This window comes from Echinops telfairi, unplaced genomic scaffold, assembly GCF_000313985.2.
Source record: "Echinops telfairi isolate 266 unplaced genomic scaffold, ASM31398v2 ScPeMD7_60;HRSCAF=208, whole genome shotgun sequence".
Taxonomy (NCBI): domain Eukaryota; kingdom Metazoa; phylum Chordata; class Mammalia; order Afrosoricida; family Tenrecidae; genus Echinops; species Echinops telfairi.
The window spans coordinates 33683638-33696234 of NW_022103958.1; the positions used below are offsets into that span (position 1 = coordinate 33683638).

General features: G+C 40.3%; 2 protein-coding genes across 4 annotated transcripts in view; one reads left to right on the forward strand and one right to left on the reverse strand.

Moving 5' to 3' along the window:
* TSG101 (tumor susceptibility 101) overlaps nt 1-2300 on the forward strand; it is a 70968-nt gene extending 68668 nt beyond the window's left edge. The window contains exons 9-10 of the mRNA XM_004711588.3: nt 512-751; nt 1962-2300. Of these exons, the coding sequence (XP_004711645.1) occupies nt 512-751; nt 1962-2051 (330 nt within the window). The 3' untranslated portion in view covers nt 2052-2300. The remainder of the gene's footprint in view (nt 1-511; nt 752-1961) is intronic.
* A 473-nt stretch (nt 2301-2773) lies between these two features.
* The window catches only part of LDHAL6A (lactate dehydrogenase A like 6A), a 20426-nt gene continuing 10602 nt past the window's right edge, over nt 2774-12597 (reverse strand). For 2 of the 3 annotated variants that reach the window (XM_045290957.1, XM_004711625.2), the window contains 4 exons: nt 6871-7044; nt 5742-5859; nt 4384-4507; nt 2774-3498 (listed from right to left, as the gene is read on the reverse strand). In XM_045290957.1, the coding sequence (XP_045146892.1) occupies nt 3334-3498; nt 4384-4507; nt 5742-5859; nt 6871-7044 (581 nt within the window). In that variant the 3' untranslated portion in view covers nt 2774-3333. The remainder of the gene's footprint in view (nt 3499-4383; nt 4508-5741; nt 5860-6870; nt 7045-12597) is intronic. The other variant, XM_045290958.1, reaches the window with a different exon arrangement.

The window sequence follows — 12597 nt, forward strand, 5'->3', positions numbered from 1 at the left end:
AATAAGGCCCCCTGAAGCTACTATAGCCACCGCACAGCTCACTGTTGGCCGCAGCACAGCTGGAGCAGACAGAAAGTGCGAGGTCTCTCTTAATAAAACAATAAATGTGTACCATATTCTTCTTCATGGAATAATAAGACATCCCCTAAAAATAAGACCTAGCGCATCTTTGAGAGCAAAAATTAATATAAGACACTGTCTTATTTTCCGGGAAACAAGAACAGAAAGAAAGACCTCATCACTTGCTATGTAGGGAACCTCTTGCTGACCAGTATCCTGTCTGATGGCTTAATTTGCAAGCACCTTTATCACTTCTCTACTCAGGTATTTCAGCCACCTCTTTTCACCCAGTATATTAGCGCACACCTTTCCCTCTTCGGTCAGTGTGTTATTAGACACATTAACAGACACATGAGCTGTGTAAGCATGTGGCACTGCGTTGTAAATGTCTAACAAATGGATATTTATGTACAATTAGTAAGTCATCACTTTTGGACTATTTTGTTTTCAGGCTGAGGTTGATAAAAACATAGAACTTTTGAAAAAGAAGGATGAAGAACTCAGCTCTGCCCTGGAAAAAATGGAAAATCAGTCTGAAAACAATGATATTGATGAAGTTATCATCCCCACAGCCCCACTCTACAAACAGATCCTGAATTTGTATGCAGAGGAAAATGCTATTGAAGACACCATCTTTTACCTGGGAGAGGCCTTGCGGCGGGGAGTAATAGACCTGGATGTCTTCTTGAAGGTATGTCATCCTCTCTGCTTTCCAAGATTTTGGAACCTGTACTAAAAGAGGCTTTGACCTTGAAGACCATGGCCAGGTGGGTTGCTCTGTATGCTGGCTGAGATTCCTTGTCTTCCCAAAAGAGAGCTCATGAGATGTCGCTTTGAGCAGTCTCTTTCCATCCACTGAATGCATGGAATTGTCTTGAGTAGGGCAAGGAAACTAAGTTGATGGCTGCTGCCTCCCCTCCCATCAGGCAGCATCAAGATGGATGTAATTCTTATGTGTTACTGCTGTGCCTGAGCAGGTCAGGAGGCACAATCAGATATCATTGCTTCTTTTAGGCGATACCACTTATAGTAAATTGAGATCACCAACTATCCCACTTCCATTATTTGTCTGTTCATTTTCTTAGTTTCATCATTTTAGACCATTTTCCCCAGACAAACAGGATCCAGTAAGCCCACTATGGCTACTGCTGTGTGGTGATTGTGGAGAACGTGGATTTAAGCCTAATAGCCTGTGGAATCTTGTCCCAACCTCTGCTGTTCCCACATTGTACGTGCTTGGCTGGGCAGGATGCTGAGCCAATCTCACTCTGGGCGAGTGGCCAAACCACACACCTTGGACCCAGTACAAGCACACGGATGGCTGGCTACAAACCAGACTTAGAATCTAAGTCCCTTCCAGTACATTGTCCCTTTCAGTGGGTGGCACAGCTTAGGGAAGGCTATACTTAAAGATGCTAGAGAGGAGAAGAATTAACATTTCCCATTTGCATGGCATCAGACTAAAGACAAAAGTTATCCCTTTCTGCATCCAAACGTGTCCCCCTCTTTAAAACAAATGAGTTCTAAACAGCCAGGATTATCAAAATGTGGGGAGTTTGGAAAAGGCTCTCTGGGTAATTTTTGTTAAAATCACCATGTAAGTTTTCTTGGCATCTTGGTTGTCTCAAGAAGTAGCTAAAATGCCTGAGCCAGATCCTACAATGTGGCGCTTTCCCCAAGAGTAAGCCTTTCTCGGGTCTCGGAAGACTACTTGCTACCACAGTCAAGCCAGCATCTACCCGCAGAATTCAAGAAACTGTGTTTAATGTGGCGTTGGTTCTAAAGGAAGGTTAATAGGAATCAAAGTTTAGGGTCCTTCAGCTAAGTTAAACTTGTCTGCTACTGAATGCTTGGGCCTGCATTGAAGCCTTTCTAAACTGTTGACATTTCCCCCCTCCTAGCATGTACGTCTTCTGTCCCGTAAACAGTTCCAGCTGAGGGCTCTAATGCAGAAAGCAAGGAAGACCGCCGGGCTCAGTGACCTCTACTGACTTCTCCGAGATCAGCGAGATTGAACTCTTCTGAAAGCATTCTTTTCTTCTCTTCCTTTCTTTTATCAGTAGGTACACTGACTAAGTTATTGCAGTATATCATTCAAGTGTAAAATATTTTGAATCAATAATATATTTTCTGTTTTCTTTTGGTAAAAGACTGGCTTTTATTAATGCACTTTCTATTCTCTGTAAACTCTTTGTGCTGAATGTTGGGACTGACTATGCTAAATAAAATTTGTTGCATAATTTTTCTCTTCTTTTTGGAATCCTTTAGGAAGAATCCTTGAAGCTTTTCTAAAATGCATAGCTTTCAATTTAGCATGATGTTCATTTTAGTGTTATTTACTTCAGCGCATATAAAGTGAATTCTGTTTAACTTGCTTCAGAATGAGCTTGCTGGCAGAAAGGGTTGTCCTTTCTGCCACACAGGTGAGGAACCCTGGAGGTACAGGGATTGCTAAAAGAATGTCCTGGAAGCACAGGTAATACATCTGGAAGATGGTGTGTGTACAACAAATAAAGGGGCAGTTGTGAGAGGAGAGTTTGGAACAAAACAAACAATTGTGCACATGTGGCCTCCCTGCTCTTGTCCTCATTGGGATTCTGTCGTATGCAAGCACCTCCGGTTCATGAGGGTACAAAGAAAACACTGTGATTTGAGGGGATATGTCCTGAAGATAGCAGTGAGTCCAATCTCTCACGCCATGCCTCGCCTGGGAAAAGAACGACCAACTGTGGTCCACTCATCACAATTAGGCCTTCCTATAAAGGGCAAGATCTATTCACAGAAATTAAATCAGAACAAAAAGTAGCAAGGTCAAACCAAGGTTTTTATTTAGTATTAGGATTAGAACTAATTATTTTTATATACATAGCTTTCACTTATACATTGAATAAGTTATAACCACTTTTTAACAGTATATAAATGAACCTAGGTATAATAAGGTAGCCAGAACTAAAGAAATAGCATGTCCTTGGCAAAAATAAAAAACCAATTTCTCTAACACAGTAAACATAGATGTCATACATTCCTTTGGACCACCTGGCTACATAGAGTCATGGGAGCTGATGGTGCAGCATGGGTAACAATACCGCCTCTATGCAAGCCCGTTAATGTCTAGCATCTGAGAGAAAGGGAGGGTTAAATTAACAGTGGAGTCACACTATCCTTTTCTATTTCCAACTTTTAGGAATTAAGATTTCTTCAAAAGTTTGGCATATATTATCCTATAATAATTATTTTTTCTTTAAAAGCTGGAGGGGATTGGATTGGTCAACTTTAAAGTTTGAGCTCCTTCTGAATTCCCCAAAGTGTGTCTGCACTCTTCTTTAAATGGGCCTCTTCTTCAGGAGTCAGGTTTACACTGATAACGTCCGTGATGCCATTCTGTCCCAAGACACAAGGAACACTGAGGAATACTTCTTCCTTTATTCCATAGAGGTCCTGAAAATAAAGGCTTCCATTTATTTTCTATAACAAAAGTCTGCAAACTGAGACTCTGCCATTACAGGGTGCATGGATGTTTAATAGATTTGCTTGTCTAGATAGTGGCAGAGAAATAGAGCACCAAGCAGAACAATTTATTGAGAATAAAACATTATTAGACTGATTGATTGTTCAGATTCTCAGCTGAGCTCCCCACGTAGGCCCCAGCCTCTTGCCATGTTTATGGGGGCCACCATCATTATCCTCTCTCCTTGCCCCAGAATGACCTTCTATTAGCACCATCATTTCTGTTAACCCCAATGATGCAGCGCCATCTTGGTCTAACCTCTCCTGTTCCGGAACAGGGATACACAGTGGCTGTAGCCCTGGGTTCGAAACAGCAATTGTTCAGAATGGCACAGAGCCTCTTCTGTTGTACACAGGGTCACTGGAACTAGCACCTCAATAGCACCTGAAAACCAGAGCCACATGCAGACTGCATTCCTGTCTCACCCAGGAGACTCTGGAATACTTTCTTGACTCTAGGACCTCTTCCCAAGTCTAACACTGGTGTGTTAGAGAACTCAAAATATAGGCAGTGAAAAGTCCCTACTCAGTGATTCCATGGGAACTTCGAAATTTCATGGGAAAATTCTTTTGTCATTCCATTTACCCCCACACTTTTTCAAGCCCCCGCATATTTTTTATAGTCAGTTCACTCCAAAAGGCATCGAGCAGACTTTAACTGAATACAATAAGGACCGGTCACAGGCCTGCAGAGTTACAACTCCTCAGCACATGAAGGGACGTGCTTCCAAAAGATCAACCTCAAAAATGAAGCTTTGGTCGATGTTACTTATTTTTGTTAAAGTTAAATAATGACTTTTAAACATAAACATCTACCTTAATTATGGTGGAAACTGGATGCACTCTCCTAAGATTCTTCAAAATGCTTTCCACTAAATCAGCTACAGACAGGCCAATGGCCCAAGAAGTATAACCTTTCCTTTTAATAATATCATAGGCACTGTGGAATTAGAAATCATGAACATTAGTTTGGAAGAAATATTTAGCATTGAGCATCCATTTTATGACAACTTAACTGGTAATGTCACAAAATTGTTTCCAGCAATAACTTTTCTTAGAAACTTCTTAAAGGAATTAGTTATTGAAGATAAGCATTAGAATTAGGAGGTTATGTATAGAGATCTAGAATTTCGTATGACATCAATCCCACCACTAGAAGTAAAGACATAGTAGCTAGCTATCAGCCTATCAGTTGAGTGCTTGCAATGTGCTAGAGCCTGCGTTAGGCTCAGCAGTAGTAAAAAGAGATGCAGTTCCTGGCTGCTTAAAAATACAATATGCTCTGCAAAATGAATAACAACATAATAGCACAAAAGATAGAAGCTGGAGGAGGGAGCACTAGAACTGATTGTGATTTCACAACTCATTTTAAAGACGATTTAACCTTGGGGGCGGGGGTGGGGGGGAGAGAATGTGGTTGGTGGTGATTATACAATTCTCCTTGATAGAACGGTTGACCTCTTCGGTAGTATGATCTGTAAATTGTGCCACTAAAACCGTTGGGGAAAATAAACTGCAGAGATGGGCAGCTGACCAGGGGAAGCAGCCCAGGAGCAGAAGCACTTCAGTGCAGGCTTGCTCCTCCACGCAGGGCAGGCGACTGGTTCTCGAATTCTGAGGTGTGCTGCAGACCAGCAGGGCTTCTTAATCTGGTCATTTTGAGGATTAGTCATTTAATATTTAGTGCTCAGCATTTGTGATGAGCAAATTGCGATGTTGATTTTTGTTTTGTGTTGTTTAATGAGAAAGAGGGCATGGTAAGAACGAAAGGATGAGGAAGAGGAGCAGGGTTATGTCACAGGTTAATAGGCTTTCTTCAGTCCCAGTGCTGCGTCTTGATATAGTCCAGCTTCTGAGATTATTTGTTCAGCGTGAAGATGGAATAAGTATAGTGAAAGGCTACAGTCCTGATGCATCCTGATTCTAGATCACACATTCCTTTGTTCTATTCCAATGGCTGCCCCTTATCTATAACAGGTTACTCAAAAGCACAAGTGTTCTGGAATTTAGTCTTTGAAATGTAATAAACATATTTTTAGATCCACAAAAAAAAAAAAAGTTAAAGTGTGAATGAAAGAAAAGTATGAGCACTCTACCACTTGAAGGGCCTGATCTCATCCATTTGCCAGAATTCATACGACTAACTTCAAAAGCCATAAAAGTTGACTGACTACCTGGCAATCACTTCCTTATGGACATTGTTCCACCGCTCCTGGTCTTTTTCGGTTCCTAGATCAGAGTTCAGACTCTTCAAAGCGACACCAGCGATGTTCACCCCACTCCACACAGGAACTGAGAAAATTACCAGAAAGCATATTCACCACATGGCACTCTGTCATGGTCTTAACAAGATCTCAGCAGTTTTTAACTAGTATTCATCTTTGTTCTTGAATGTAGTCACTGAGTCAATTCCGGTGCAGTGTGACCCTGCCTTACAAGGTGGTCAAGGCTGTATTCCTTATGGAAGCAGAAGTCGCTGCTGGGTTTGAATCCCAGGCCTTTCAGTTAGCAGTGCTTAGCCACTGCACCACCAGAGCGCCTCAGTATTCAAACAGAACCAACAGTCAAATATCTGAGCTCCAGCCCAGATGTGCTAACTCACTATTGCTAGGAAAGGGCCCCAGAATTCTTTTTGCAGAGGTTTTTTGAACAAGAAAGTGGCTGTGTAACCTTTCAACTTAGAGATACATTTTACCACCTCAAGTCCTTTTCCAGCCTGGGTTTCTAGCAGGGCTGCAAAGGCACACCAGAAATGAGAAGAGGAACTGCCATCACCAAAGCAAGGAGCCCTGGTGGCAGTGAGTTGTCCATTGGGTTGCCAACACATGGTCACCATTGCATGTCCACCAGATGCTCCCAGAGAGAAAGATTAGGTTGGCACCATAATCATTTCATATAGGGTCGCCGTGAATTTGAATCCGCTCAATGAAAGTGGGATTATCACTGTAGCACCTTAATTTTTTCCAATTATGCCTGTACCTTATTCTGAACAATTCTTGTTCCTTGAATTACAATGCTGACCTTTCTGACTGAGAGAGTACCAAATTAACATAGACTGCTTTATTACTGCTTTGTATAAGCCTTAAATCATAACCATCCACAGGTAGGATTATAACATTCTCACTCTCTTCAAATTATTTTTGATAGATCATTTCATTATAAAAATAATAAATATGCTAAAATATCATAAAAGGCAGGTAGTCATGCCTAACAGGGCTCAGGGCTATTTCCCTTTGTAAGTGATCACTACAGTAAGCATAGGCTTCTGAACATGTCTCAGGCTTAATGATGCGTTTGGCTCACCGCTTGAGTCTCCATGCTCTCCAAGGATCCACCCGTGACAGCTTTCTGGGTGGATATCAAGTCTTTGCCCAATTAGGAAACGGAAACGGGCAGTGTCCAGATTACAGCCACTTCCAATGATACGGTTTTTGGGAAAGGCACTCAGCTTCCAGGTCACATACGTCAATATATCCACTAAGAAGAACACATTCGAGACATTGAAAGTTCTCATCAAAAGCCACACCTTTTTTAAAAAACTACCTAAATTAAAGCCAGTGAGTCAGGGTTTTTCTTATTTCTCGGGGGGAGAGGGGCACTGGTAATATATTCACCCCTAGCTGAACCACAACTCTTAAGAATATCTACCTCATAGGAATTAATGGTGAAAATGGTTAAATTTTTTTAACTTTCCATTTTATTGTACTTGTTTAAATCATTTTATTGGGGGCTCATACAACTCTTCACAATCTATACATCTATCCATTGTGTGAAGAACATTTGTATATTTGTTGCCATCATTCTCAAAACTTGCTTTCTGCTTGAGCCTTTGGTATCAGCTCTTCATTTTTTCCCCTCCCTCCCCGCTCCCTCCTCCCTCATGGACCCTTGATAGAAAGCTAACATTTTTAATGAGAATTAATGAAGGTGACCTTATATAAGGGTTTCCAAGACTAAATCTTTACAGCAAGTCTCATCCTGCAGAGTGGCTGGTGGATTTGAACTGCCTACTTTATAGTTAGTAGCTCAACAACTAACGCAGAGAGCTACCAGGAATTAAAATACCCAATGTTCTAAAGCTATCAATTCTCTATTAATCTACAGCCTACATGAAATCCCAGTTAAGGTAAAAATACGCCCCACTTGGATAGACGCTCAGAGGGAAGAATACACTGAAGGAAAAGGGCAAGCTCAAAATGCTACCAATCTTTTTAGTGACAGAGAGGAGATGTTGGTGGCTGCCGACGGTCGCGGGCTGGAGAAAGAGTTGTAGCTAACATGGGTTAATAGTCCAAGCACTTTTCTTGGTGGCGATGGAACAGTTCTGCATTCTGTATCCTGGATTTTGGTGATGGTTGTATAAGAGTATATGTGTGATACGATTTCACAGAGATACAAACACTTTATCAGTCTGAGTTGATTCCAATGTATGGCAAGCCCATGTGTGTCAGACATGAACTGTGTGTAATAGGGTGTTGTCCAGTTTGTTTGTTTCAGTAGATTGCTAAGCACATATGGGCAAACTCAAACTTCCGACCTTGTTTCAGCAGTTAGAAGCTAAGCTGCTTTGAAAAATTCTTGATTTGACGTGGGAGCCATGTAAATATTTTGTAAAATTACAAACTAAAACCATTCTTAAAGATCAAAATTAAAGTGAACAATTGGTGTACTCTGTTGTCTATGATTTCTTTTTTTAATCACACATCTTCCAAATGCTTTCAAATAATCTGACTGGTTATCCCAACCTAGATGTTCCATCTAGGCCCCAGTACCTGGCATAACATTTCCCCTCAACTGTCTTAGAAAACTCAAATTGGACATGTCCATAGTGGAACTTGTAATTTTCTCTTATTCCACCACCACGCCTACTTCCCTCACTGAGCATCCCACCTGCAAAGCACTCTAGATTGGAGAGTTCTCCAGGGTAGCAAGATGGCGTAAACATTCCCCCAACAACAAAAACCGAAACAAGTCTCAGAACTCAATACCAATCTAAGAGTTTCAGCATTTAAGCAACCACTGGGTCAAGGAAACCAATCCATTGCCATCAAGTAAATTCTGACTCAGATCAACTCTATGAGACAGAGTCTAACTGCCCCCTATGGGTTGGTTTTTGAGACAGACTTATTACAGAAGTAAACTTTTCTCCCACAGAGCCGCTGCTGGTCTCAAACTGCTGACCTTGTCTTCAGCAGCCCAAGGCATAAGCACTACACCACCAGGGCTTCTTAGAAATCCATTAGAGGATATTTAAAATAGAATACTAAATATATTCAAACTAAAGGGAATCAAGGAAATGATAGAGGAATCAAATGGGAATTTCCACTAAAAGAAACCATAAAGAACCACCACCGTTGAGTTTATGTCAATGGCAGAATAGTTTGGGAAAGGATATCAGTAGTGGCTGTACAGCACCAAAAAAATATAATCCTTGATACTGAATTACTAGCAGAAGTAGAATTGGAAAAATAATTGCCCCACGGCAGGGGAGGTTGGGGGGGAAATGGGGTGCTAACAACAGTGAGAGAAGAAAATGCTCTGAAATTGATAGTGGTGATGATTGCACAACTCTTCTTAATATGACTGAATGATTAAATTGTATGATACGTGAAGTATAGGCCAATAAAACGATTTAAAACAAAAAAGAACCAAAGAAATAAAAATACAATAAAACTAAAGAATTTATTGGAAGGGACTTAACAGCAGATTTGAATAGGCAGAATAAGATTGGTGAACTAGAAGCTATTAAGCATTTGAAATTACTGTATCAGAAGAGGAAGGGAAGAAAAAGGTAAGGGAAAATGAGCAATGCCTAATGGAATTGTGGGATTCCACCAAGCAAACTAACATGTATCATGCGAATCATAATGGAAGAAAGGACTGAAAGGCCTTGTAAGAGAGAGCTGAAACATCCCAGATTTGATGAAGATGAAGGATCTAGAAAGAAACTCAATCAACTCCACAAATAGGAAGAAAGACCAAAGATATCCACAAAAAGACACACAAGCAAACTGGTGAAATTAAGGATAGAGAATCCTTAAAGTATCAAGAGCAAAGCAAATTGCCACATCCAAGGAGTCTTCATAAGATTACGTGCTGATTTTGGATCAGAAACCAAGAAGACAAAAACTTGAATACAAAAAAGTTTTGAATGAAATATTTAACGTGCTGAAATAAAATGACAGTCGAACAGAATTCTAAATCCACCAAAACTGACCTTCCAGAGCAAGGGTGAAATCAAGGTATTGCCAGATAAGCAAGAGAATTGGCAAACCAAAAGTCTCCAATAAAAGGCGTTTTTTTTCATTGGCAAACCTTTAGCTACACCAACAAATCAAACACAGATACAAATAACTGAATCAGAAGTGAAAATGGGGGCATTATACTCACTGACACTACAGAAGCAAAAAGGGTCACCAAAGTACCAGAACAGTTGTGCAAATTAGATCAGTGGAGGAATTCTGATTCAATTTCCTCAGGGATCTCTTCGGATTTTTTCCCCTTGTGGCACTTCAGGAAGATTACAGCGGCATTTAGGAAAATAATCAATTGCCAAAAGAAAGAACATTTAAACACCCACAGCAATTGAGATTAAATCCGTAATCAGAAACCTCTCAAATGTCTTGGAACAGCTAGCTTCACTGGGGAATTTTATCATCCATTTAAACAGAAACTGTATCAACCTTCTTAAGCTCTTCCAGAATATAGAAAAGGAGAAAATGGGGATCCTTACTCATTCTGTAAAGGCAGCATTATCCTGATACCAAAATCAGACTAAGACACTACAAGAAAACTACAGACCAATAGAGCATATGAATGAGCATCCTCAACAAAATACTAGCACACTGAATCTAACAATGTAACTAGGATTTATTCCAGAAATGTAAGTGTAGTTCAACATTAGAAAATGCACCACTGTAAGACCACATTACTAAAGGAAAATAAACTATCGTCATCTCAATGTAGAAAGGCATTTGATAAAATCCAACACCCTTCATGAGGAAAACTCTTCAACAAGCCAGGAATAGAGGGAAATTAACATGATAAAGGGCACTTATGAAAATCCCACAGAGAATAACAGTCAATGGAGAAAGACTGAAACATTTCCCTTTAAGATCAGAACAAGTCGAGGATGCCTGCTCTCCCCACCAGTACACAATATTACTGGAAGTACTACGTAGAGTAATAAGGGAAGAAAATATGAGTGATAGTAAATCATGGAAGAAGTAAAATGATTCCTATTCACAAATGACATCTAAACCCAAAGAATCCATAAGAAAGTTACAAGGAGTAATGACTTCAGCAAAGTTCCAGGGTACAAGGCAACAAAAATATTGGTTGGGTTTTATATATCAGCAGTGAGCAATCTGAAAAGGAAATTAAAGAAAAATCCCTTTTACAATAACATCTTGAATAAAATGCCTAGGGATAAATTTAACCAAGGAGGTGAAAGATTTGTACACAAATAACATACCGAAAAGAACACACATGAGGGACTGGCAGTGCACGTGGGTGGATCCGTAAAGCTGTCAATCCTATGCAAGGGATCACTGTCAGCCCTACACCTTTGTAGAAATGAAAGGACCTCCAATTGCATGCACTTTGCGAAGAACTTGGAAGAGCCAGAAGTGACGGTACAAAGAAGAACAGAGATCGTCCCCACAGCAAACACACGATGAACATACACAGACATCTAAACGGTCTGAGACCAATACAATGGCAGGCACGAGTCCAGAAATAAGCCCACACGTCTATGACTGCTTTTTGCCCAAGGTGCTAACTGCATTCACTGGGCTAGGTCTCCTCTCCGAAATGAATGGTGCTGGGACAACTGGCTCTCCACGTACAAAAGAGTGAAAGTGGTTTCATGCCTCACATACACAAAAATCTACCAAGACCTCAGTTAACTAAGACAACTGCAACGTGGATCCAATACCTAAATGTAAGAACTAAAATCATTACACTCTTAGAAAAAATTAAAATGATGCCGGAGCACTTAGTTTTGTCGTTGTTTTGAAGCACTTGGTTTTTGACGGGATTTTTAGAATGACACCAAAAGCATAAGTAACAAAAGATAGTAAATAAATTTTATCCAAATTAAAATTTTCTGTGTATCATGGGATTGTATCAACAAAGTGAAGAAACAAGCTACAAAAGGGGGGGAAATTTGGTAAGTATACGTCTTATAAAGGTTTAAGTTCATAAAAACCACTCCTACAACTGAGCAACCACAAAAGACAACCCATTTAAGAGTGGCTCTAGGACCTAACCAGACATTTCACCAAAGAAGATACTCACACAAATGCTTAACTAGTCATTGTGGAAACGCAAATCAAACCACAGCGTGTTACCACTTCGAACCCTCTAGGATGACTATCATCTGAAAAATGGAAAATAACAAGTGTTGGTGAGAATGTGGGAAAATTGGAATGGCTAGCCATTGGTTTTAAAATGGTGCAACCATCGTAGAAAACAGTTTGGTGTCTGCCCAAAAAGTTAAATAGAAATACCATTTGACCCAGCATTCAACTCCCAGGTGCATATTTAAAAGACCTAAAGCAGAGACCTTGTACAGCAATGTCCGCTGCAGCTCTATTCACCATAGTCAAAAAGTCGTAGCAACTTACGTGCCCATCAACAGATGAATAAATAAAAACAATGCAGTATATACAGACAATGAAATATTACTCAAAGACACAGGAAGTTCCGGCAGATGCTGTGATACAGACGAAACTTGTAAACATGTTGAAAGAAACATGAAACAAAAAAGGACAAATATTGTATGATTCCACTTAGACCAAAGATCCACACGTGACACAGAAAGAGCGAATCTTAATGATTACCAGAAGCAGGGAGTCGGAGGGCAGGAGGAAGCATTGCTTATAAGGTACCGAGTCTCTAGATGGTGATGGAACTGAAAATGAGTAGTGTTGACATTTGTGCAGTGTGGGTAATGTCATTGAATTGTATGCATATAAATGGTTGAAATTCTCTCTCTCTCTCTCTCTCTCTCTCTCTCTCTCTCTCTCT